A 21,980-nucleotide genomic window follows, 5' to 3' on the forward strand; every position below is an offset into this window, starting at 1 on the left:
AAATCGGAGAAATGGTGGAACCCAAAGGGAAATTTTGTTTCTCCCCTTTTGCTGGATCCACAAGAGGCTTCAAAATAGCATTGATGGAGCAGAACTAAAAAGAGTAATGAGTTGTTAGCCAATTCTGTGGGCTCTGTGCTCACTTTCCCCCATGCACACATCAATGGATGCTCTTAGGGTGTGCACCACCCTGCATTCACTGAGGCAGAGGGGATGGGTGAGGAGACCAGTGGCAAATGCTTGGTAGCCAAGCCAGCCCAACAGAGACCTTGAGAGCAGGACTTGGGATGCCATCGAGAGGTCTGAAAGGTGACAGGACTTGCAAAGCTGGAATTTAATCTCAGCACAGCCTGTAAGTGCAGGGAAAACGTCACACAAGACAAGTAACACACAAGGTTTTGTCTGGTAGAGCAGGTATGTCTGAAGCACACCCTTTGGAATTCACAGCTATTTTTCCCCACTGCAGAATGGCTTCTCTCCTCTTCAATGGCTGCTGTGCACCTGGGGAAGTTTTATTTTCTGTCTCCCTACTCCATGTGCTGCAGCCCTGCTATAACTCTTGTTCTGCTGCCACCAGCTCCTCTCTCACTACACCCTCATTTGCCTGTTGCTCACTGAATTATCTTCATTCCCGCCTTTCACCCTGCTCCCATCACTTTCTTAAAACATCCTTGGATACTGTTGTGTCTCCTCACCACCCACCACCTTTCTTGTTCCATGTCCTGCATCTGGGAAGAATTTCAAGATGCATAACTCAAAGTATTCAGCTTGGCATCAGTGGAGGGCTGAGCCAGGGAGGCTGTGCTGTACCTCTGGAAGTTGGGGGCTCAGTGAAGGCAAAACTGATCCAGGCAGCATGGACACACAGATACATCAAAACACAGCCCTGTCAAACCAAAAAGAACTACTCTGGAGAGATATATGACTTATTGTAACTTTATTAACAACGTGGCTTACAACTGTTTCAAGTAAAAAGGGATTTCGTTCTGAATAAAAATTAAAATATAACTCTGAATATAGATTTTCACTTATTTACATGGAAACATATATACAGAATAGAATCTTACAGCAAACTGACAACATGCCCTTCGCCCTGGGAACTTTAAAAAGTAAAAACACCAGCATTGATTGATTTATATGTATATATATATACACATACATATACACGCACATATATATACATATATATACACACATATGTATCAACACACCAAAGGGATTATATACACAAACTTGGAGTCAAAACCTTCAGTACAAACTGGAATGCAAAACAATTCAAAGTTTTCCAACATGCACCACCACAAATGGAGCGTAACTGCTGGTTGTGGAGCCAATTCCCACTGTTCCATGAGAGACAGGAGGGTTTAAGTGCTTGTCCTGCACAAGGCACATGAAAAGACTCAACTCCCCTCCAAGGCTGCATTTGAGACTTTCACCTCCCTTGGAACACAGAGGACACCCCTGCCTGTGCATGCAAAGTGTCACGGTACCATTTCCCCAAGTGAGTGTTTTCCAGAAAGAAGATCCCTGGGTGATCTCCACCCTGAAGGTGAAGGCTGCTGGAACAACTTGGCACATCCTGACCAGGTTTGGCAGAACAGGGATTGGGAAATGGAATGCACATGTTTATAATGTATAAACTACAGACATTTATAAATATATATGTCCATAATCCAAATAAGGCTGGAGCAACAAGCAGCAGGTAGGGTGCCCTGGGAATGAGAATTTTCATCCTGTCACATCACAACACAGAGCAGTGCTTTATATATCCACAACCTGAACTCTGGGCAATTTCACCTTTTCCTGTGGGAGAGAGCTCAAGTTTTAGCCTGATATTTCCTATGCAGGTCTAGAAGATGCAAGAGGAGAGTCTTCAGCCCACAAACCCCAGAAGACACACAGGAGCTGGGTACAATGAAGAAAGACTTACTTTCCCTCCTATCCAGCCAAGGAGCCTAGAGATATCTGAGCCAGATTTCTCCATCTCCACTGGGAACCAAAATTAGAACCTTTCAGCATTGTAGCTCTGAGTCTACTGCCAGCTTCTTTCCCTCCTCTCACCTGGCCCCTGCTGGGACTCAAAAACCATCTCTGCTGTGAAAAAGAGAAGCTTTAAGGAACGATGCTCACAAACCCCAGCTGTGCTTCTGTTCCGAGAGGTCCCTCTCCACAAAGAAAACTCAAGCCCAGAACTCCAGGCTTTCTCTTGAAGCCCTCTCTCCCCTCTCCCACACCCTTGGCAGTGATCAAGACTTAACTTTTTCATTACAAAAATTAACACAATAGACTGAAAAAAAAAGAAAGGCCACAAGTATTTGCACCTATGACCCAGGTTTGTGCAGTTCATGTGTCCTCTGCAAGAGAATTCCTGTGCATGGCACCAAATCACTGCAAAACCACTCTCATTCTGCAGGAGAGTTGACATTTAAAGCACTGTTGGGCTATAAAATTCTCATCTTTGATGACTGGCTCATATTCTATGTGCAGCCATTAACACCATTTACACTTCTTGCTGGAGTATTGTACCAAAGAATAAATGAGACCATTAAAGGCTTCTGCTCCTTTATTGGGAGTTCATGAGCACCTAAGGACACAAGCACTCTCTTGTAAGTCTGGCAGACTGCAGCTGCATTTCTGCCTGCCAGGAGAAGGAGACATTTAAATTTTCTGTTAATGAAGTGCAGACTTTTCAGCTTCCACGTGAGAGAAACTGGTGAAGAATTGGTCCCACAGCCCCAACATCTATGAGGGCCTTAACACTAACCTCAGCTATTTCTGGATCAAATCCTGAGTAAGATTCCTTTAGTTCTGGGTCAGCTGATGTGATAATATTACTGAGTGGAAAATATACATGCATCCACATTTTGAAAGAGTTTTTACATAAATATACTATATAAAACATCTCCAAAACACCCAGGATTGTGGGTGGAGGAACATTTGTTGAGTGTATCCAAGTTAAAAAGTGTACACTCACAAGAAAAAAAAAATCCTAATGTTCAAGACATTGCAGATTACAGAAAATATTTCCTGGAGTAAAGAATCAGCTTTGCAATCCCAAGTACTGGAAAATACAGCGTGACATATTGTAGCACCAAAAGGGAGCCCTTGGGACTGTATTTATCCACGTGTAATAAAGCTGGTTTTAATGGTGTTCAGTTGCAGCATGTTGTTCTCTTTTGGCACTTGAATTTGGAAATGAGAGGAACACTCAGAGTTCATCATTTTCCAGACACACTGCACCAGAAAAGCACAAAGAATCTGAAGTGCTCTGATTGTACGGAGCTTCTGAAACTGAGATGGCACAGCAGCTCTGCCAAATTCGATTCTGTGCCCTGAAAAGACCAACGCAGGCTTTAAGGTGATTAAATGTTGATTATGGCAGCCCAACATTGCCTGCTTTGCCTTCAGAAGGCTGAGATGGGGACACCACTCAACCAGGACTGCAAAAGACTGAAAGTTAAAGCCAAGGAATGGTGGTTTTCCAGTTTAAGGCAAATTAGCTGTTTGCCCAGAGTAAAGTAAAGGAGTTTAGGTGTTCCACTGAGAAACTTTTTAAATTCCAGCAAGCATCCAAATACCTCTGTCAGGGTGGATCAGACCATCTCAACTAGGACATGCATCTACTGGATACTTCATTAAGGACAAGGTGTGCCTGGATTTTGGTATTTTCTGAAGCACACCACATTTTCATGAGGTTTCTGCACCCTGCAGGAATAAACTATCAAGGGTTATGGAATATGGTAACATGAAGGAGCTAGAAATCCTGAAATCCTCCTCAGAGCTGAGAAGCATTCATGCCTCTGAGAGGTAGGAAAAGCCAGGGTTTGGTCACCCTGGCAGCTGTGTTTGTGAGCTGAAAAAGGAAGAAAAGCCCTGAAATCAAAGATCATTTTTCTTGAAGAGTATCCATGACAGCAGGAGGAAGACAGGATGACCAACAAGAGAATCATGGACATTTCTTAAGTTAATGCTTTAATCCAATTTCAGAGCTGGATGCTTTGGGCCTGCAAAGTGGGAATTGGCTGGTTCTGTCAAGGTAAGGGTTGTGAAGGGAGCAGGGACCTGCCCATGGATCTGTTCAGCCTGAGTGCAAGCTCCAAAGAAGCCAGTACAGATAAAGATGAGCAGGCACCATGCACTCTTCAGTCCCCTATTTTTTATTCCAAAAACTCCCATCTTTGGTCCTCTGCCCAAAGAGAGCCCAGTAACACCTGCACAGCCTTCCTGTGGGAGCAAAGCGGTCTGTGTCAGGGTGGTGCTGAAGGTCAGCATCCAACAGCCCAGAAATAACAGTAGGGCTGCTCCCGAGCCCCTGGCAATGGCCTTGGACAGTCCTGAGCTCAGAACTTCACAGCAGTGGCCCTCTGAAACTGATAACACAACGAACTTCAGGCCTGGATGCCAAATTCAGAACAGGGAGGGGAGAAGATGTGACTTCACCTGTCATTAGTGTATCAGTGAAACTGCAGCAGAGCTGAATTGAACTTCAAATCAGTAAGGTCTGGAACAAAAAACCCCACAAATTTACAGTGGTTTACACTTCCACATTGCAAAAGTGGTATTTTACTCTACCAAGACTGGGTTTCCATCATCTCCTTTGAAGTACTCCAAAGCTTTACCGATGTTCCAGAATTGAAACAAAGTCCAGGCAAGAGTATTTAGTTCCTTCTGATCTCTGCCCAATCTGAGCATATTGAATAGTTAAACTCCACATCAACCATTCTCCACTTGTGTAAGAAATGGCCCAAGAAGTTCAGCTCCAGCTTTTCTGGAAAGCAATCCATGCAACAGACAACAGTACCCCAATCCTGTATCTCTTCTCAGCCTGCAGCCTAAAAAGGATTAGTAAAGCATTTACCACTCAAGATAATTTTAGCATAAGGAGTTCAGGTTATCAACTTCTCTGAGAGGACAGAAAGTGATAAACGAGGCAACACTGAAGAACAATAAAGTGAAAGACAAATAGCAAGGAGAGAGGAACCTGTGGAAATAAAAAGAACTGGCACAAGATGAAATTAGAACTTTTTTTTTTTTTTGTTATTTAATAGTTTGAGTTTTGAATATGGTTTAACTTCCCTAAACAACCAGTAAAGATTCCCATGTTCTAGGCTCAATGCTTCACCCATTCTGACTGGCCAGCACTAGAGCTGGTTGCTCTCAGATTCTGTGTGTGTCTGGTCCCCAGTCATGCCTCCACAAGGAATTAGCTGCCATAGGAGTATCTACAGTTACAAGGCTGATGGAGACAAAAAATTACATTTTTGCAGTGTGTCCCAGAAGGCATTAAATGTCTCTGACAAATCCCAGATGCCAGAAACTGCAAGAACATCAGAGCAGCAGAAGCAGCTGGATTTGATGAGTAAAGTATCAGTGCTGGGATGCTGTTTAGCAAACAGCCTTTCTGCTTCTCTTCCTTGGAGTAACCTCATGTGCCAGTTCTCCTGACAGAATCCTCCCAGGAGCTGTCTCCTGCTGACAGGTGTAACACCAGGACTGGGCTGAAGTGAGGAGGAGCTGGGAGAAGCAGCCTCCCTGATTTTCTCGGCTGTTCTCTCACTTTTCTGGGCGCAATCCTTCTGTCTTCAGAGGTGAAACACTGAGAAATGCTTTCAGGGGACCCTGAGAGGGATCCAAGTAGTTCTCAAATCAGTTGCACTGTCACATTTCACTGCTACTGCCAGTAGGAAATCCAGTCTAAACCCCAGTTTTTTAATATCTGCACCACTACAGAACCCTGTTCCTGGATTTCTGAAGAACAAAACTCCACCATTTGATGCAGAGGCAACTAATACTTGAACTGATTAAAACTTGAAAAAAATTTTCAGAACAAAGCAACAGGTGAGAACAGATCCAGTCCTGCTCATCTCCCATGTAAGAACATTTCTGATGAAGTCTCAGCATTTGGTCCAGCCTGCAGCAGTTGCACCCATCCCATTCCTCAGTGACAAATCAGGAAAGACAAGCTAGGAATTCCCAAGTGATCCATGGCAGAGTCAATGCTTCTTGCCTAAAACACCCTCTTGGCAAGATCTGGATGTATTCCAGAGTATTTATATCTGAAGGTCCCCCCTCTTCTCCAAAGAATTTAAGAAGGAAACCAATGAAGGAGAATGCAGCAGCTGGAGCCTGGTGTTGGTCCGTAGGTTCTTCTGAGCACAGGGGTGAGCAGGAGTCCTTGATCCCAGTCTGCTGTCACCATATGGCTCAAAGACATGTCTTTATATTGACTTGAACTGAAGAGTCAGATTTTGACTATGAAAGCCTTCATGTTCCTGTACAAGAATGGAGAATTGTACAGATCCCATCACAGAGATGTTCAGCTGACAGTGCAGAGCCAGCGTGGCTCAGGATGTGCTGCTGCCCCACCAGGGCTTGTGTCACCCCTGTCAGTCCACTGCAACTTTGATATCACAGAGACCATGGGTGGAGTCCCCTTTCAAAATTCAGTCAGGAATAACCATTATATGTCTGGTGTAACACTTTTTCCTTTTGTAAAACCGGAGAGGCAGGAGGAAAAAAAATAAAGCACACTGATCACCAAGATCAAACTTGCAGTTAAATCCCAGGTAATGCTACAAATGATGTCTTACATTTCAATATGAAAGAGGAGTGTCAGAGTTGTCTAAAAGAAATGTTAATGTCCAGAAATTGTCCTAGACAAACCATGACCCACCTGGACACGTCTGACCCTTCTCCTTGGGAATGTGTCTGGCACTGATAGGTGTGGTTTGGTGACAAACCACCTGATCCATGCTGGCCTTGCACCACTGGGCAATGGGTTGGAGAGGCTCACAAAGAGAGATGCCAGCAGTCTTTCCATGTGCTTTACAAGTACAGAAAAGTTAGTTCCATTTGTAGCTTGTTCCTTTTTGTGTTTGTTTTCCTTCCCCCTACAGTAACCCAGTGCTTCCAATTCCACTTGTTCTTGGTAAAGAAAAAGGATATGGGGGCAGAAAACCCCTTGAACAAGCTGAAATGGTAAAAAAGACAGGGAACAAGGAGGGGGACAGGAAGGAATGGAGAAGTGCAGTCAGTTGGCGTATTGTGCATAGAAAGCAACTTTTACTCGCTCAATCTGGTGGCACAGTTTGATGGCTGGACCCAGCTTCAGCTCCATGCACTCCTGCACTGTGGGCAGTGTCAGCAGCAGGAGGGCCTGGCCATCGATGTCCTGGGGAGAGAAACACAGGGAAAATGGTTTTGTTTGTGGACTCTGGAGGGCAGAATGCATAAGCAAGTTTGGAGGAACAAAAAGGGAAGTTTGCCCTAAAAACTAGGTTCTTCTATCCTCTGTTTTTTTCCCCACTTCTACACTGCCTGTCTCATTTCCCTGATATACAACATTTTCAGAAGTTGTCTAGTGCCTCTTCATAGGTTCCCACCTTAAACCCCATCTTGGGAAAAGCCTCCCAGCTGCTGGAATGAGGGATCACCTAAAGAATCTCTGCAGAGTCCACAGAGATCTGATCAATCCCATTACATGCCTGAGGAACTGAAACAAGGGGCAGACTGCAGAGGTGCCAGGAGACACAGGAGGGAGCTGAATGGAGAAACTGATGCTGGTCCCACTGCCAAGCGACCCTTTCCCCACCTCCCCTGACCCATGATTTGTTCATCACAGGTTTATGTCTGCCTTGCTCCATACCCTGTGCCTAGGTCCACCCAGGACCCGCCTTGTTCCACTGCTGAATGACCAAAAGGGGCCTGGACCACCCAAATCCAGGTGGTCTCTTGCAATCTCTAACATTCCACAATCCCAAAATGGCTTAGGCTGGAAAGGACTTCTGCAGGTCATGTCTTTCCCTCAAGCATAGCTATGCACCAAACTCCATGAACCAGTACACCAGATGAGCAATTTTATTGGGAACTTCTGTTGGATTTATGATCCTCTTCTTAACAGAGAGCTCAAGTTCTCTTTGCTCGTTAATGGACTGAGATATCAGGCCACAAAAGTGCTTTTTAACCTTTAGGAAGGATCAGAGTCTATGCACAGCAACTCACAGCTAACATAAACTCCCCAGGACAGCCCTGATTAGGCAGCATTAAACACAAGGAGGATTTAGACACCTGAAGTGCTGCTTTGATTGGGACTGTCCACGGATCAGGGCCATCCTCCACTGAAGGTCGATGGCACAGACCATTGCACCAGGGCTTCACGAGGAGAAGCTCCAGTCATCTGTGTTTGATTCAAGCCCCTATAAAACTCTCTGGAGAGATAGGGTTGGCTTCCAAGCCCTGGCATTGTTCCAGCCTGGTTAATGAATGGTTGGAGCTTGCTGTGACAGCAGCTGCAGCACCCTGCTCCGGAGAGTTTCACTCACTCCACACTCACCCTCCACCTTCTCCCAGCCACAGAAGCTGGAGTCATCCATGGTGAAGAATCAGAGACAGTTCAGTGAGCACCTGGCAACACCACTGACTAATTAACCACACTTGCTTCCTCCTAACTGCAGCTTGTTAGTGCTGCCCTTCATCCTCAGCAGTGGGATGGCTCTTTCTATGTAAATTTTTCACACTCACACTGGCTTGAAATGAAGAACACTGGCTTCTGCTCCTGGAAACCTATCTGCTTAATGGGGAGAAGACTGGCATCTCCTGAATTTAGGTCATTCAAGACCTGTCTAGCACATCTTCAGAGGAATGTTAGTTAGGTTTTCTACACACTTGGGACACCTAGGTGTTAACAGGAAAATTCAGTCCACCAGTTTGGGCTTCCAGCAGGACTTTTCTGCTTCCCAGGTGAGTATCTTAGAACAGGATGGAGCCCATGTGGCCAGGAGAAAGCCTGGTATGTATCAGGTAACCATTTTTTATGCTATTTGTACACTGAGGCTCCTACTTATGGGCCATCAGTATGGCACCGTGGACCTTGGCACGAAAGGACTAAAACTCCTGATTTCCACAAGGGTTTTTCACAAGGGTATTTTGTTTCTGGACTTTCTGAGGACCTGGCAAGGCTCTGACTCAAATTTCTAAGGGTTTTCATGTCTTGCCAGAACTGGTGTTATAATTTGGTCTGACGGATCTGAAGTCTGATCATGATCTCTTAACAAATCCCCAGGCCCGGCCACCAAGAACAGGCACCACAGACACAAAGGGACACACGATAACATCACTTCTACCTGCTCCTGAAATATTTTGGCAAGGGGGGCACAGTCGGTGAGTTTAATAAACCTCACAACATCAGTCACAGTCCACTCCAACGGGTTACTGTCCAGGATGAGCTTCTCTTCCTCTTCCTGCTTAATTTCCTGTGAGGAAAAAAATAATGAAGAAAGGGGTTCATAAAGCAAACTACCTCCCGTGGAGAGCCAGGGCAGGGATGCCCTCCTCAGACCAGCAAGGTTTGGCAATGCAGGTTAATTTAGGAGGAATTCTGTAGGAAATGGGACACACTTACTTCCTTGGCTGGTGTGCCCTTCTCTGCCTCGCTGTAGGAGTGGGGCTGGGGTCTGCGGCTCCGCCGGGCTCTCTCCGTGGGAGGAGGCCTGTCCAGCTCGGCGCTGCTCCGCAGGGTGACCGCTCGCCGGGGCCTGGCCGAGGGCACCTCGGCTGAGGACGTGTCCGTCTGGTCATCGCGCAGCTCCGAGCTCGTCTCCTCGCTCCCCGTCTCGTCCTCCATCGCGTCCGGCTCGTCATCCTCGCTCTCCTGCACAGACAAACAGCGTCCAGGAGATGGATACGGCAGCAAATCCAAAGGCACGGGGTCAAACTGCGTTCCTGTGGCTGTGCTGGTCCGGGGTAACATTCATTGTAACCTAATTACGTTTTCATTACAGCGCTAAGTGAATTAGCCCCGATTTAGGTTTGTTACAAAACGCAGAAGAAAGGAAAAGTATGTGGCACGAAATTCTTTTTCTCCTCCCAAATAAAGGCCAAGAGCAGTAACTCATCTGGCATGAAATGTTCCCCTCTTGGGCTGGTATCTCCAAACTTGTGGTGCTGCAGATGCGCAGGAGGAGAAATGGAAAATACTAAGAGGATAAAATGAAATTCAGGTTGACTGAGATGAAATAAAATCAGAAACAGGCTTGACTTTAAATTTCACATTGCTTCAAATTGGTCTGGGTGCAATTGGTCATGAAAAAAGGGAAATTTTGGTGCCTTTCAAAAATGTCTAGATGTTCAGGATAGCACTCTTTCAGTAACATTTCTGTAAAACTCAGGACAGAGGATTTTACCCAGATTTCCCTGCTTTCAGCCCAACACTGAACTGCTGGAGGTCAAGCCCAAAGTTCCATCTGAAGTATTATACCAGATTCTTGTTATTTCTGTCACACAGGGCTTACAAGCACACGCCAACTGATGGAAACTGTGCATTTTGAACTTTATATACATATAACTTGCCCAAATGGCTTTGACAGCTTATCTCTGATCCAAATGTGAGCAGGCACCCAAAGCCCATGCTCAGGTCTTGAGTGAAAGAGCAATTTAGACAAAGATAGTTGTACTGGCTGAAAGGTTGAAAAACTTGGCTAATGGTTGATTTAGGCTTAACATAAGTTTAAGTTCCTTTGAAGCAGGTATAATCTGAGGAAATGAAGCAGAACTACACCTAAATGAGGACCAAGCCATGAAGATGCAGGCAATCAACTGAAAGCTGAATAAAATAACCTCCTCTAGCTGAAGTAGAGGGAATTTAAGTAAACCAATTTTATTTCACGTTGCACAAAGCAGCAATCACTGGCACTCAGCTGAGGAAGTGAAACCACACATGAGCTCTGTTATTGCCACCATGGGAAAAGCCCCAGGAAAACAGCCCACACAGAACTAAGTCTATTCCAGGTTTAATCAGGACATGAATCTTTGCTGAGGCTCAGACCCTGCTGTATCACACAGCAGACTAGAAAGACTGAGCCCTCAAATCTCATGTATTTGGGACACAAACCATTTGCTTGTATGCTACGGCTTGATGTTGTGAGCCAAAAATATTAGGAATAGTAAATAAAAAAAAAATACAATTCCTGGAAACCACAATGGCTATGAGCTATTATTATTTATTACCTATACTGGGAGATCTTAGACATGGATCACAGAGCTCCTTCACTCTGCTAAATGCTGTGCAAAGCATCCAACAGGCTCATCTGCCTGCTTTTAAGGAAGGAACTAAAATAAAGATATATTAGACAGCATGTCAGCCAGTGAGCATTGGGAAGGTGGGAGCAAAAAATCTGCTTGCAACCTCTGAAATGGACAAGGTAAAAATCCCCAGAGTGCCCCAATAAAACCAGTCTGACCTTAGAAGAACAGAGCAGCAAGGAAGGATCCAGAACAGTAACTGGAAGTGTTCAGGTGTGCTGAGATGCCCCGCAAAAGGAAAATGCAGAATGGGGAACAAGAAGGCACCAAGGGGTTTTTGCTGATTTATCCCAGTGTGACACAAACCTCCGCAGAGCCTGCAGCATTTGAATCCACAGCTGATGATCTCCTTTTCTTCTGCACAAAAATAGATTTCCGCCTCTTTCTGCGTCTGGCTGGCTTGACATGGCCACTTTTCATGTTGTTATTTTCCCCAATTGGTGGCTTAATGATTTTTTTCCTCTTCCCATAATAATAAGCTGGAGAAATAAAGCACAATGCCCATTAAAAACTTTAACCACCCAAAGAAGGGAACCTTGGCTTGCTCCTTGCTACAGGTTCAGGACTGTACTCTAAGTGCAATTTAAACTTTAAAATACATTGATTTGGAAAAAAATGTACAGCATAAGTAGGTCATGCTGGACTAGCACAAAGTGTTACAGCTCTTATGTACCCAGATTTATTGATGATGAATGAAGACTTCAGAATTTAACAACGTGTTTAGGGAGAGCTGAGCAGTGATTTGGAGGGAAAGAGGCCAACAAGTTCCAGATTTGGTCCAGTGCAGTTCTGTGTGAGGTAACAGCCTGAGACACCCTTCCAATCTGCTAAAGTTTTCAGCAGAGAGGGGAGAGGCCCAGCTATCCTCAGTCGTGTACAAAGGAACAGGCTTTTATTACTCTCAGTTATTTTGTGGCCAAGCTTGAAACTGAGCATGTAAGGGTCCTCTGACCTTACATTAAATGATTGTATTAAATGCCTTTTGACACATTCTGGGGATGAAAGACACTCTGTCCTTCACCAGCAAGGGTCTCCCAGGATAACCAAAATGGTGCTTGGCACCCATGCCAAGGTTCATAACTGAACTGAGGCCTTTTCAGCAAATCATTGGAGTTTTGAGAAAAAATTCATCCAGACACATAAACCATCAACTCTGAGATGGGACAACCTCAGCTGGAGCTCCCCCAGCTGCCCTCCTTCAGCTCTCCATTTGCTACCTGTGGGAGCCAGGACTCCAGCTCAAGTGTAGAATTCCACAAAAACCCAGTGATCTCAGTATCCCCCTGAGCACCTTTCTCCTTCTACTCCAGCACCAAACTCAAAAGAATTGCTTTAAATCAATTTTACTGCTTTCTGCAACCTTTGAGGAAGGACAACACTCACTTCCACTTTCCTGACCTTTTTAAGAGCCACTAATACAAGTAATATTGACAACAAAAAGCACTGAACAGTTAACAACAGCCTTCCTGAACAGGAAGAGTCATATTTAAATATTAAACACTCTGAGCAGAGAGTCAGTGTTCCCAAATCTTCCAGCACCTCAGCACTGTGGTTCTGGCCTGTGTTGGTGTGCATGCCAGAAACTCTTTACCAAGAGGATTCATCTCACCTAACAAAGCTGTCTCAGATGCAGCAAGTTAAAATCTCTCCTTTCCACTGCAGGTTCCTTTTATGTGCTCTTTGTGTTAACTTTAGATATGAATTAAAGTCAAGACTTACAAAAAGTGATGACATTCCAACAGATGTATTAGGATGGAGTGAGAGGGACAGTTTTCTGCTACAGGACTCTGAGGGAACCTCAGATGGCCTCAGGACTAAATAACTGCTCTTAGATGAGATGAATCCTCATCAGAATTAACGTATCACACAACTCCTGCTCTTCACCACACACCATCTCCCACTTCTCTGGCTCCAGCACCAAGAGGCATTTTTCCAATACTCACTATACTTGGTTTTGGTGTGGATGGAGCAGTTCTCAGGGCAGACTTCAGCCACCAGCACAGGGCTGAAGAGGTTGGGGCAGCACTCGAGCTTGGCACAGACCCTCCTGCAGAAATCCGCCACCTGGTCCGACGTCCGCACGATCTTCACGGTCGCCCTGTACGTCTTCCCTCTGTACCTAGGGAGGAGTACAGGACCCCACATCACCCATCCAGCAAAATCCTGTGGTGCTACAGACCAGACTCTCCTCTGCCACAGAGAGACCCTCCCCAGGGACTTTTGGGAGCGTTTCTCTTGAGAATGCAGGTGGAATAGATCTGCTTTTTTTAGTGGCTCCATTTCAGATGGACTCAAGGAAGGAAAGTGTGAAATAAATTGAAGGTGTGGACATGATTTGGGAAGGAATCTATGTTCACATTGGATCTATCTGTAGATGTGGCAAGAGAAGGAAAAAAAAATCTCAGCAGGCTTGGTGAGGATACTACACAGGACAGCAAGCCCTTATTGTGAACTAATGCAAAGTTTTTGGGAGAGGGATGCAGTCTCTCTTCACATACCGACCCATGATCAGATGTTTATACACCTTGCAGAGCTTTCTGGTCACCACCCTGTGTTTGGACTAGCTCTCTAAGCCCCCCAGTGCACTTTGGTTTTCTCCACTGCCATCCTTCCTGCTCCCATATCACATTCCAGCTCCCAACAATTCCCCAGACTCATGGTGCCAGCTGTGGCTATCAGGATAAACTCATTGTGAAGAAATATCTGGGTGAAACAACAATCTCTGCCACCCCGGGACCAGATGACTTCACCCCTCTGAGACGTGGGCACTACAAAACCTGAGGAACTCATCAGGAGTCTCTGGAGTTTTTTAACAGGGCTGTAGCAACAGGCCCTAAAAACTGATTCCTACAGGGAATGCTTGGAGCAGAAACCTGCAATGAAACGTTTGTCTTAAATTTGCTATGCCACTAAAACATTTATTTCGGTGTTTCATACAAAGTGTTTCTGAGCGATAAATGGCTGAGAAAGATACAGTTACATCCCTGCTGTACCACATTGTAGATGTGAACTCTGGAAAACCAATTATCCCCGTAATTTATTAAACAGCAGCAGCAAGCTGTTGTAAAGAGTGAGATAAGGTTTTTGAAACATCTCTTACGCATCCTGAGGAATGCAACACAAGAGACAACCACGCCAGAGCCCGGTACTGGCATTACAAATGTGCTCAGAGGAGGGAAAAGTAACATACAATGAAAGAAAAAGAGGGAACAACAGTGGAAGAAAGATTACTGGATGGGAGGCAAGGAAAGACAAAAATACAGTCACCAGGAAAAATGAAACAAAGCATTTGTCAGTGTATAAAGATCTGCAGTTTCCTAGCAGCTTCTGATAGATACAGGAGAGGAAGGGAAGGAGGTGATGAAATAAATATGTGACTAGAGAGTTAAAACATTCAGACAGCTCTTTCTGAAACAAAGGGGTGTGAGTAAAGGGTTTGAAACTGTGGCACATGAAGTGTTATAATGGGGAAACTCAAATGAAACTTGGGTCTGAGAACAGCCCAGTCCAACCATCCTCAGGTTGCAATCCAAATTATCACCTCAGCATAAAATCTTAATGAGCATTCCTGCAAGGTGCCAGGCTCTCATACCCCATTTGGTGCCAAGACAATCCTTCATCAGATTCATTCACCTGAATGCATGAATGGTTCAATGAGCCAACTTTTCACTACCCTTAAAGACCTGGACAGGTGATGTAAAGGGAAAAGTGTTCCTCTCAGGTACAGAGCACTGTTATGATCCCAGCTTCCCTATGAAACAGCTGCAGAGGCAGGCTGGCTGGCTGAGGAGGGCTTGGCAATACCTAATACAAAAACCACCAAATGCCAGAAGCATTTAAATGCATCTACTTATAAAAGTTTTATATTGCTTCTCAAGGTGTTTGAAAAGACTCCTGCACTTATTACTTCTCCAGGAGCCATTAAGTTTAACAAGAGCCTGGATCGTTGGGTCAGTGAGTCTGGGACAGGCAGCAAGATTCCACTGTGCTGCCTTCACCTGGACCCAAATAACTCTGCTTGGACTAAACCAGCACTTCCAGATGAGCACCAGCCTCCACACTGGAAGAATCATGGCACAGGGAGCACCTGTACCTACCCTTCATTTTATGTCTGGATAAATCTGAATTTAACTCACATTTATTTGTCCTTGTTCTGACTTTCACCACTAGGATGAAAAGACTGCATCTGGTTTTGTTTCCCAGCAAAAGCACTCTAATCAAATTGCCTCTTGATCTTCCTTCTTATAAGCTAAGAAAGCAGCCTGATGGGTATTATTCAAGGATGGCTGACTTTCTCTAACTGTGTGCTTCCTATTGTGTTCGGCTGCCCAGGAAGGACCCATTGTACTACAGAGCCTGCTGAAAGAAAAAGATGAAACTAGGAAAATGAACAACTGACTGATTTCACAGTCTGCTTTGAATGCAACATACATTTTAATTAACTGAGAGGATGGCAAAATGGAGATCTCCATGACTGCACCAATCAGTCGCAATAACTCAAGGTGTTAGTACTGGCCACAGCAATATTTTTTACATCATTTTGGTCTTGGCAGCACCTCTTTCAACTATAAACCAGGTTCTACTAATATTTTCCATATTCCTCACACACTAAAGATTCTTAACACAGGCACCACCAAATGTAATCTGAGCTGTTTCTAGGACAGCCATGTAGAAGGAGCTCCTTTGTCAGAAAACCTTTTCCATTAGCATCTCTCAAAAAGTTACCAACTACTGATGCTCCAATTTATGTTTTTATACCAGGGCTCCTATCTTCTCAACCACTTGCAAGCAGCATTTATCTGAATGCACAGCATGGCAGCACTGGAGACTTGGAAAATTGCTGTGTCAAGGGTAATATTTTTGGTTTTCTTAGAAATTGCTGCTCTTTTAAAATAAGATTTTTCAGCTAAAACCAGAGGATATTAGTTTCCTCTTCCCCTTTCTCTGCCCTCAGATCCCAAACTTGGAGAAAACCTTAAGGCTGGAACTATTTCCATGAAAGATAAGCCTGCTGATCCAGAAGCAAAAATATTAAATGAACAACAAAAGAATTCTTCTGTTGAAGCTCCCTAAAATAGATTAGAGGTTCATGAGAACATAGCGCCTTCTAGAAGCTCCAGTTAGGGACTGCTGTGTGATGACACAGAAAGTCTTGTGCTGGAAAACTTGTCATACACCAAGAACATTAAGATCTTCATTTTCAAAAGTTCCATTCTAAGGCATTCTGACAATTCTTGAGACTAATTTGAACAACTCAGTAGATAAAAGTCTCAATTTCCTTTTGGGGGACTGAAAACTCCTTTCTATTCTTTGCTAGAAATTTCTATTTTGTCTGTCTGCCAAACACAAGAAGTTAACATCCTTCAAGGCTATTTAACCATCCAGTGGCATTTTGTACTCTTGAACATAGGATTCAGAAAGGGCACTGGAATGCTCTGGTTATAAGGCCTTGTCTCATTGAGTCTCCTTCTGATTACAGAAATAAAAGGTTTAAATCATTCCACTGATCCTGGTTTGGAAAGCCTTGCTCAAAATGAACACAAATTAATTTCCACTGTTCTCTCCTCAACACCAAACCAGTTACCTCATCACATCAGGCACAACTCGCCCTCTGCTTCTTGCCAGACCCCCACTGGTCCTGCATGTTCTCAGAAATGGCTTCCAAGAGGATTTGGCTAATAACCTTTCCAACAAAGTTAAGCTGTCAGCCTGTAGTTATTTGGATCCCCCTTCTTGCCCTTCCTAAGGAGGGGTGTGGTAATTGCTTTTTTCCAAAAATTAGGATTCTTCCCTCATCCTCATCAACTTCCCAACACGCCAGTGAGTGGCCTTGCAATGACATTGGCCACTTCTCCCAGGCAGAGCTGGCTGCATCCCAACTGCTTCCATGCACTTGTGCACATCCAGTTTGCTTCCAGGGTCTTTAGATTCTTTTCCATCTACTGTGGGTAACACTTTTCTCCCTCAAACACCATCAGGGCCCTGGGAAGCCGGAGAGCCAACCCTCACTAGCAAAGGCTGAGGCAAAGAAGATTTCAAACACCTCAGCCTCACCTATCACAAGTTAAAGGCAATCTTCTAAAGCAACTGCACTGAAAGGGCTTTCTTTGAAATGCCTCATAAATAAGCAATGATGTCTGGCACAGGGGTAAATATTCCTAGAGTTCAGCTACCGGATTTGAGCAGCTTTCAGAATTTCACTTAATGAAGGAGCCCAGGAATACTCATCTTTATTATTTTGATCAACTGGGCTTCATACAAGACCCAGGAGATAACTTTCTGCACACACTGCTTTTGTTTATGTCCAAAATCCTGCAAAAAAAGGGTAAATCCAAACAGCCCCACTATCAGTCCTTAGAAATGAAAACCCTTGAAAAGCATCAAGTCCCTTAAGCATTTCATGTAAAATTGGGAAGGCAAATCAAGATGTAGGCACTGAACTTAAGAGCATCAAACTATAAGGGCTGAATGCCAACAGCTTCAACTGGCCCTCATGGGAACTCAGGAGGATCAAGCCTGACATTTCTAACTCATCATCACCAATAAATCAGGTTTGACTCTTCTCACACAGAGCCAGTAGCGCTGATGGGAAACTGCTGCCATCACACACTGCAAAAATATCTCTCTGGACAATCTAAATTGTTTTATCTTCTTTGCAAGGTGAGCGTAATGGATTCCACAGTGGTCACTCATGACAGCAGAGTGAACTAAATACAGGCTGCCCCAAGACTGAGATAATGCATTCCTGGCAGTGCAAAACCTTGCATTTGGGACAGTGGGAAAAGCAGCCTTCTCTCCACCAATCCCTTTACTCTACCCTACTGCAGGCATTGCAAACAAACAGCACTGCCAAGATCCAAGGAGGTGCCAGTCCACATCAGAAAGAAGGTGGTGACACGATGTGTCCCATCACAGCTGGCTCTGGAGCTGTCATCCTTAGCAACAGGCACCATCCAGAGCTCACAGAGCTGGATGTTGCTCTTTGCAGGGATCTGCTGCTCATTATAGGTCTCTGTTTAAGATTCTGGGGCACTGTCACACCTGCTGGAAGGTGTCATGTGCTGTTTGCATGCTCCACGGTATCTGGTTTCATGACTGTGTTTTACTTTCTGCTCCTAAACAACCAGATTCAACTAAAACCTCTGAATGGAGCAACTCAAACAAACAAAAGGAGAAGAAAAGAAGGAAGTGCTAGGGTAGCCAGACAGTCTTGGGGCATGTCAACCCTCTGCCATCCACTATTAAAAGTGGACTCAAACTACCCAAAGGCAAGCACTGCTCTGTGAAGAGAGCAGCCACAGAAGCCAGAGGGCTGCAGGAACAAGATGCTGCCCCCATGAGCTTTGTCTCCTCAGAGGGCAATGCCACACTGGAAGAAAATCCACTGCTGTTCCCAGAAGCCACTTCAAAACTTGCTGTCCCGGCTCTGAGCCTGGGATGATCCATTCTGTGGCTTAATAAAGTTGAAAGTTGCTTCCTGACTCTCTGGAGAGCTGAGGTTGAGGCCTCTGGGGCACACAGGAACACGTACATGGACTGTGACTGGGGCCATAAAACGTTACCGTGGATGGTCAATTAAACATTTTCCAGGCTGTCTCCCATTAGAAATATGGACTGCAGCAGCCTTAAGAAATAGATATTTCTGCTTTTGCACAATGCAGATCTCCACACTCAAGTGGGAAACCCCAATAAAATCCTACTCAGGATACCGCTAATAGGAAAACTGAGTAAGCTCAGCTCTCTGCAGGAGAGGATGTTGAGTAATATAGGGCATTACAACTTGATTTCACAGCTGCTAAGTACCTGAAGGAGTGAATTATCTGATATTTGTAGCACAAGATGTGGGATCCTGCAATCAATGAAAACCAGGTCATGGACAAAGACCTGTTTTAAATGAAAATCTGAATGTGCGAGGTTGACTTTTAGATTTCCATCCACAACATCTCCACTGTCAAATACAAAAGGCTGACATTCCACATGGGTGAAAGAAGCAAATTAAAAATAGGATGTTTCTAGTAGAGTTTTATTTCAGTTTGCAATCCTTCTTCAGGGAAGCAGTTTAAGTGTGTGCAGAGTAAAATTTTCTCAACTCCCGCTCTCAACCAGAAAGAGATGAACTCGCTGCTATATCTGCATGGGCAAAGATCAAATACAGTAGCCATCAACAGTGCTGTTTTTTGCAGCTATTCATATCAAATAACCAAGAGAAAATTGCTTTTCTTTGAAAAGGAGTTACAGAGTTCAGTACAAAGGGTGAGATTCACTGCATTTAACTACAGTATTTAAAAGTCAAGGTGACCATTAGTCAACAGAGAGAGCTTTCTTCAAAGAAATATTTGTTGACATCCATCTTCAAGTGGGAAGAATTATTCTTCAGAAGGACTCTGCTGAGAGCTTAGGAGAGACTCCCCTCTTTCAGAGAAACAATGGTTGTTGAAATACATCCAAAGTACAGTGCCCATTAAATAAAGAAGACATTAATAGGTAGATTTTAATGCTGGAAGGAGGAATTCCGTATTCTTTGGTGCTGTTTAGAAGAGAATTGAAGAATATATCCTAGAAAGGCATCAAAGCTTGACCTGAATCTCTGATCTGTTACTACCTTGCCCTAATCACACTCCTGCTAAAAAATGTGTCCCTCCTAATTTGTCTAAACATTTTTTTGGTGCCATTCATTCTCACCAGTTTCTTTTCTGCATTAGCCTGACAGGCTCTAATAAAAGCAGCAATACTCCTCCATTTAGAAAGACAGGAATTGTGTTCATTCAGTAATAGCCAAACTTTTAAGAACGTCTTATCATAAAACTCAGGACTTGACTTCATCAAAAACTGGATGGCTGCTTGGAGAAAGACAATAGAAATGAACCATTCAGGTGAATACTTCATTTCTGAAGTTGCTATGGAATGAGTCAAATAATTCAATGAAGCAGAACGATAATTAGAAAAGTAAAATTCTCACAATAGAAAAAAAATCTTTTCTTATCTTTTTTTTTTTTTCCCCCCTAGTCAGTTCCCTTTCTGAAATCTCCCAAATAAAAGAACACACACTGAAGACTTACTTTGCTTTAAGTGTTTCCTCCTGGAAATTCCACTGAGGGTCTTCCACAAGCTGCAGTTCTCGTAAAACACTCCCTGGCTTGTAAGCTGCATTGATTACCATGCTGAGAACCTACAGGGAGATAAAACCAACAACAATGATGGGTTTAAAAGCAGTCCTTGACCACACTGAATGTGGTCCCAGGTGCTGCACAGGCAGGAGTAGCTTTCAGGTGCTTGTTTCTATCCTGGCTGCACAGGTTAAGTGCTGGATGCAAGGAGGAAGGGTCCCTGAATGGATATTAGGGGTCCCTGAATGGATATTGTTGCCATATTACAGATAACACCTGAGTCTGATGAAGTAACTGCATTAAATACTGCTGTTTAACCCCAAAAATCTGCTAACCAGTAATTTTGCCTTTGTGACAGACCCTCTCACCCAAAGCAGATTCTACAGACTGCACCCATCATGGACGAGTTTAATAAAAAACAAAACCAGAGATAGTTCTGAAGGCACAACCAGGTACAGGTCACATGCACCACCACACAGGGAACACTGAAGGGGAAATTCACACATCTGAGGTCAGCAATAGCCTGAGAGTTGTGTGCTTTGACTGTATTAACAGAATAATAATGAAGTCTCCACAAAAAGAGTTTGCAGGAGGTGTGCCTGGAACGCAGTGTGTGTCCACTCCGCACAAGAGAACACATGTGCCAATCCTTTTAATCCAAAGTCACTGAGAATAAAAATGATTCCTGCTATTGGCTCAGGTAATCCAAGCTTTAATAGCCTACACTTGGCATAGGGAGATAAACACAAGGAAAACAAATCTCTTAACAGCACCAGACCGTGTGTTTGAACACTCTGCATTGTATGCACATGAATGATCCCACAGTGAGTCTGGACTGGCTTTCATTTAATTTAGCTCTTTACCTAACGCCTGTTCTTAATTCCTTGGGGGCCTGCAAATGATTTCAGTATGATGAACATTAGGTTTATCCAGCACCCATGAATGCAGTTCATCAGAAATGAAAAAATAACTAGGTCATACTGCAGTGACCAACGTGTTTATGTTTGTTTGGTTGATTTTTTCTGGGTTGTTTTTCTTTCCCCCCTCTAAACCCAGCAACCTGAGGATTTGCTAACATTTTGAAAACCCTACAGGATTAATCATTTTCAGGCAAGGTCTTCACTTAATGCTGCAGAGTACTCCTTGAAATGGCACTGGCTGGAGTTGCTTGGATAGATATTTACTAGGAGCAAAATTTAATTTATCATCGAGCCCTTGGAAACATTACTCAAACCACTCTTCAAAAAAGTCCAATTAGAGACAGCAGACACTGACAGAGGGTAGATTTAGATTGGATATGAGGAAGAAATTCTTCCCTGTGGGAGTGGTGAGGCCCTGGCTGCTCCTGGATCCCTGGAAGTGTCCAAGGCCAGGCTGGATGGAGCTTGGAGCAACCTGGGACAGTGAAAGGTCCCTGCCCATGGCAGGGGGGTGGCACTGAATGATCCTTACGGTCCCAGCCAACACAAACCATTTTAAAATGCTATGAAAAGACGGTTTTTGATTGAGCCCTTCCAGCTGCTCACCCACATCTCTTGCTGGTCTTTCCCCACACAAACTGAGGGGCACTGGACTCTGACAACTGATGTCAGGAAGCCAGAAGAGGGTTTTCAAAAACATCAAGTGCCTGGGGAGCTGCCACGCTCATTCACAGCTCATCAGGTGCCTTGATCAGCAAATCCAGGGAGTTATTTAACCCCTATGCAGGAGGTTGCTGTTGTTGTGCTTAAGCACACTTCTACACCCATCCTGCCGGCTGGTGGGAAATTTGGGGCAGAAAGCATCTTGCTGACC

The 21,980-nt window shown here is 44.3% G+C and overlaps 1 protein-coding gene across 1 annotated transcript in view; it reads right to left on the minus strand.

Annotated features, from left to right (window-relative positions):
* Nucleotides 1-920: 920 nt before the first annotated feature.
* Nucleotides 921-21,980, minus strand: part of SFMBT2 (Scm like with four mbt domains 2) — a 90,874-nt gene continuing 69,814 nt past the window's right edge. The window contains exons 15-20 of the mRNA XM_033514583.1: nucleotides 20,139-20,248; nucleotides 13,023-13,198; nucleotides 11,386-11,558; nucleotides 9,401-9,649; nucleotides 9,123-9,251; nucleotides 921-7,171 (exon numbers count right to left, since the gene is read on the minus strand). Coding sequence (XP_033370474.1) covers nucleotides 7,031-7,171; nucleotides 9,123-9,251; nucleotides 9,401-9,649; nucleotides 11,386-11,558; nucleotides 13,023-13,198; nucleotides 20,139-20,248 — 978 coding nt within the window. The 3' untranslated portion in view covers nucleotides 921-7,030. The remainder of the gene's footprint in view (nucleotides 7,172-9,122; nucleotides 9,252-9,400; nucleotides 9,650-11,385; nucleotides 11,559-13,022; nucleotides 13,199-20,138; nucleotides 20,249-21,980) is intronic.

This window comes from Parus major, chromosome 1A (assembly GCF_001522545.3).
Source record: "Parus major isolate Abel chromosome 1A, Parus_major1.1, whole genome shotgun sequence".
Taxonomy (NCBI): domain Eukaryota; kingdom Metazoa; phylum Chordata; class Aves; order Passeriformes; family Paridae; genus Parus; species Parus major.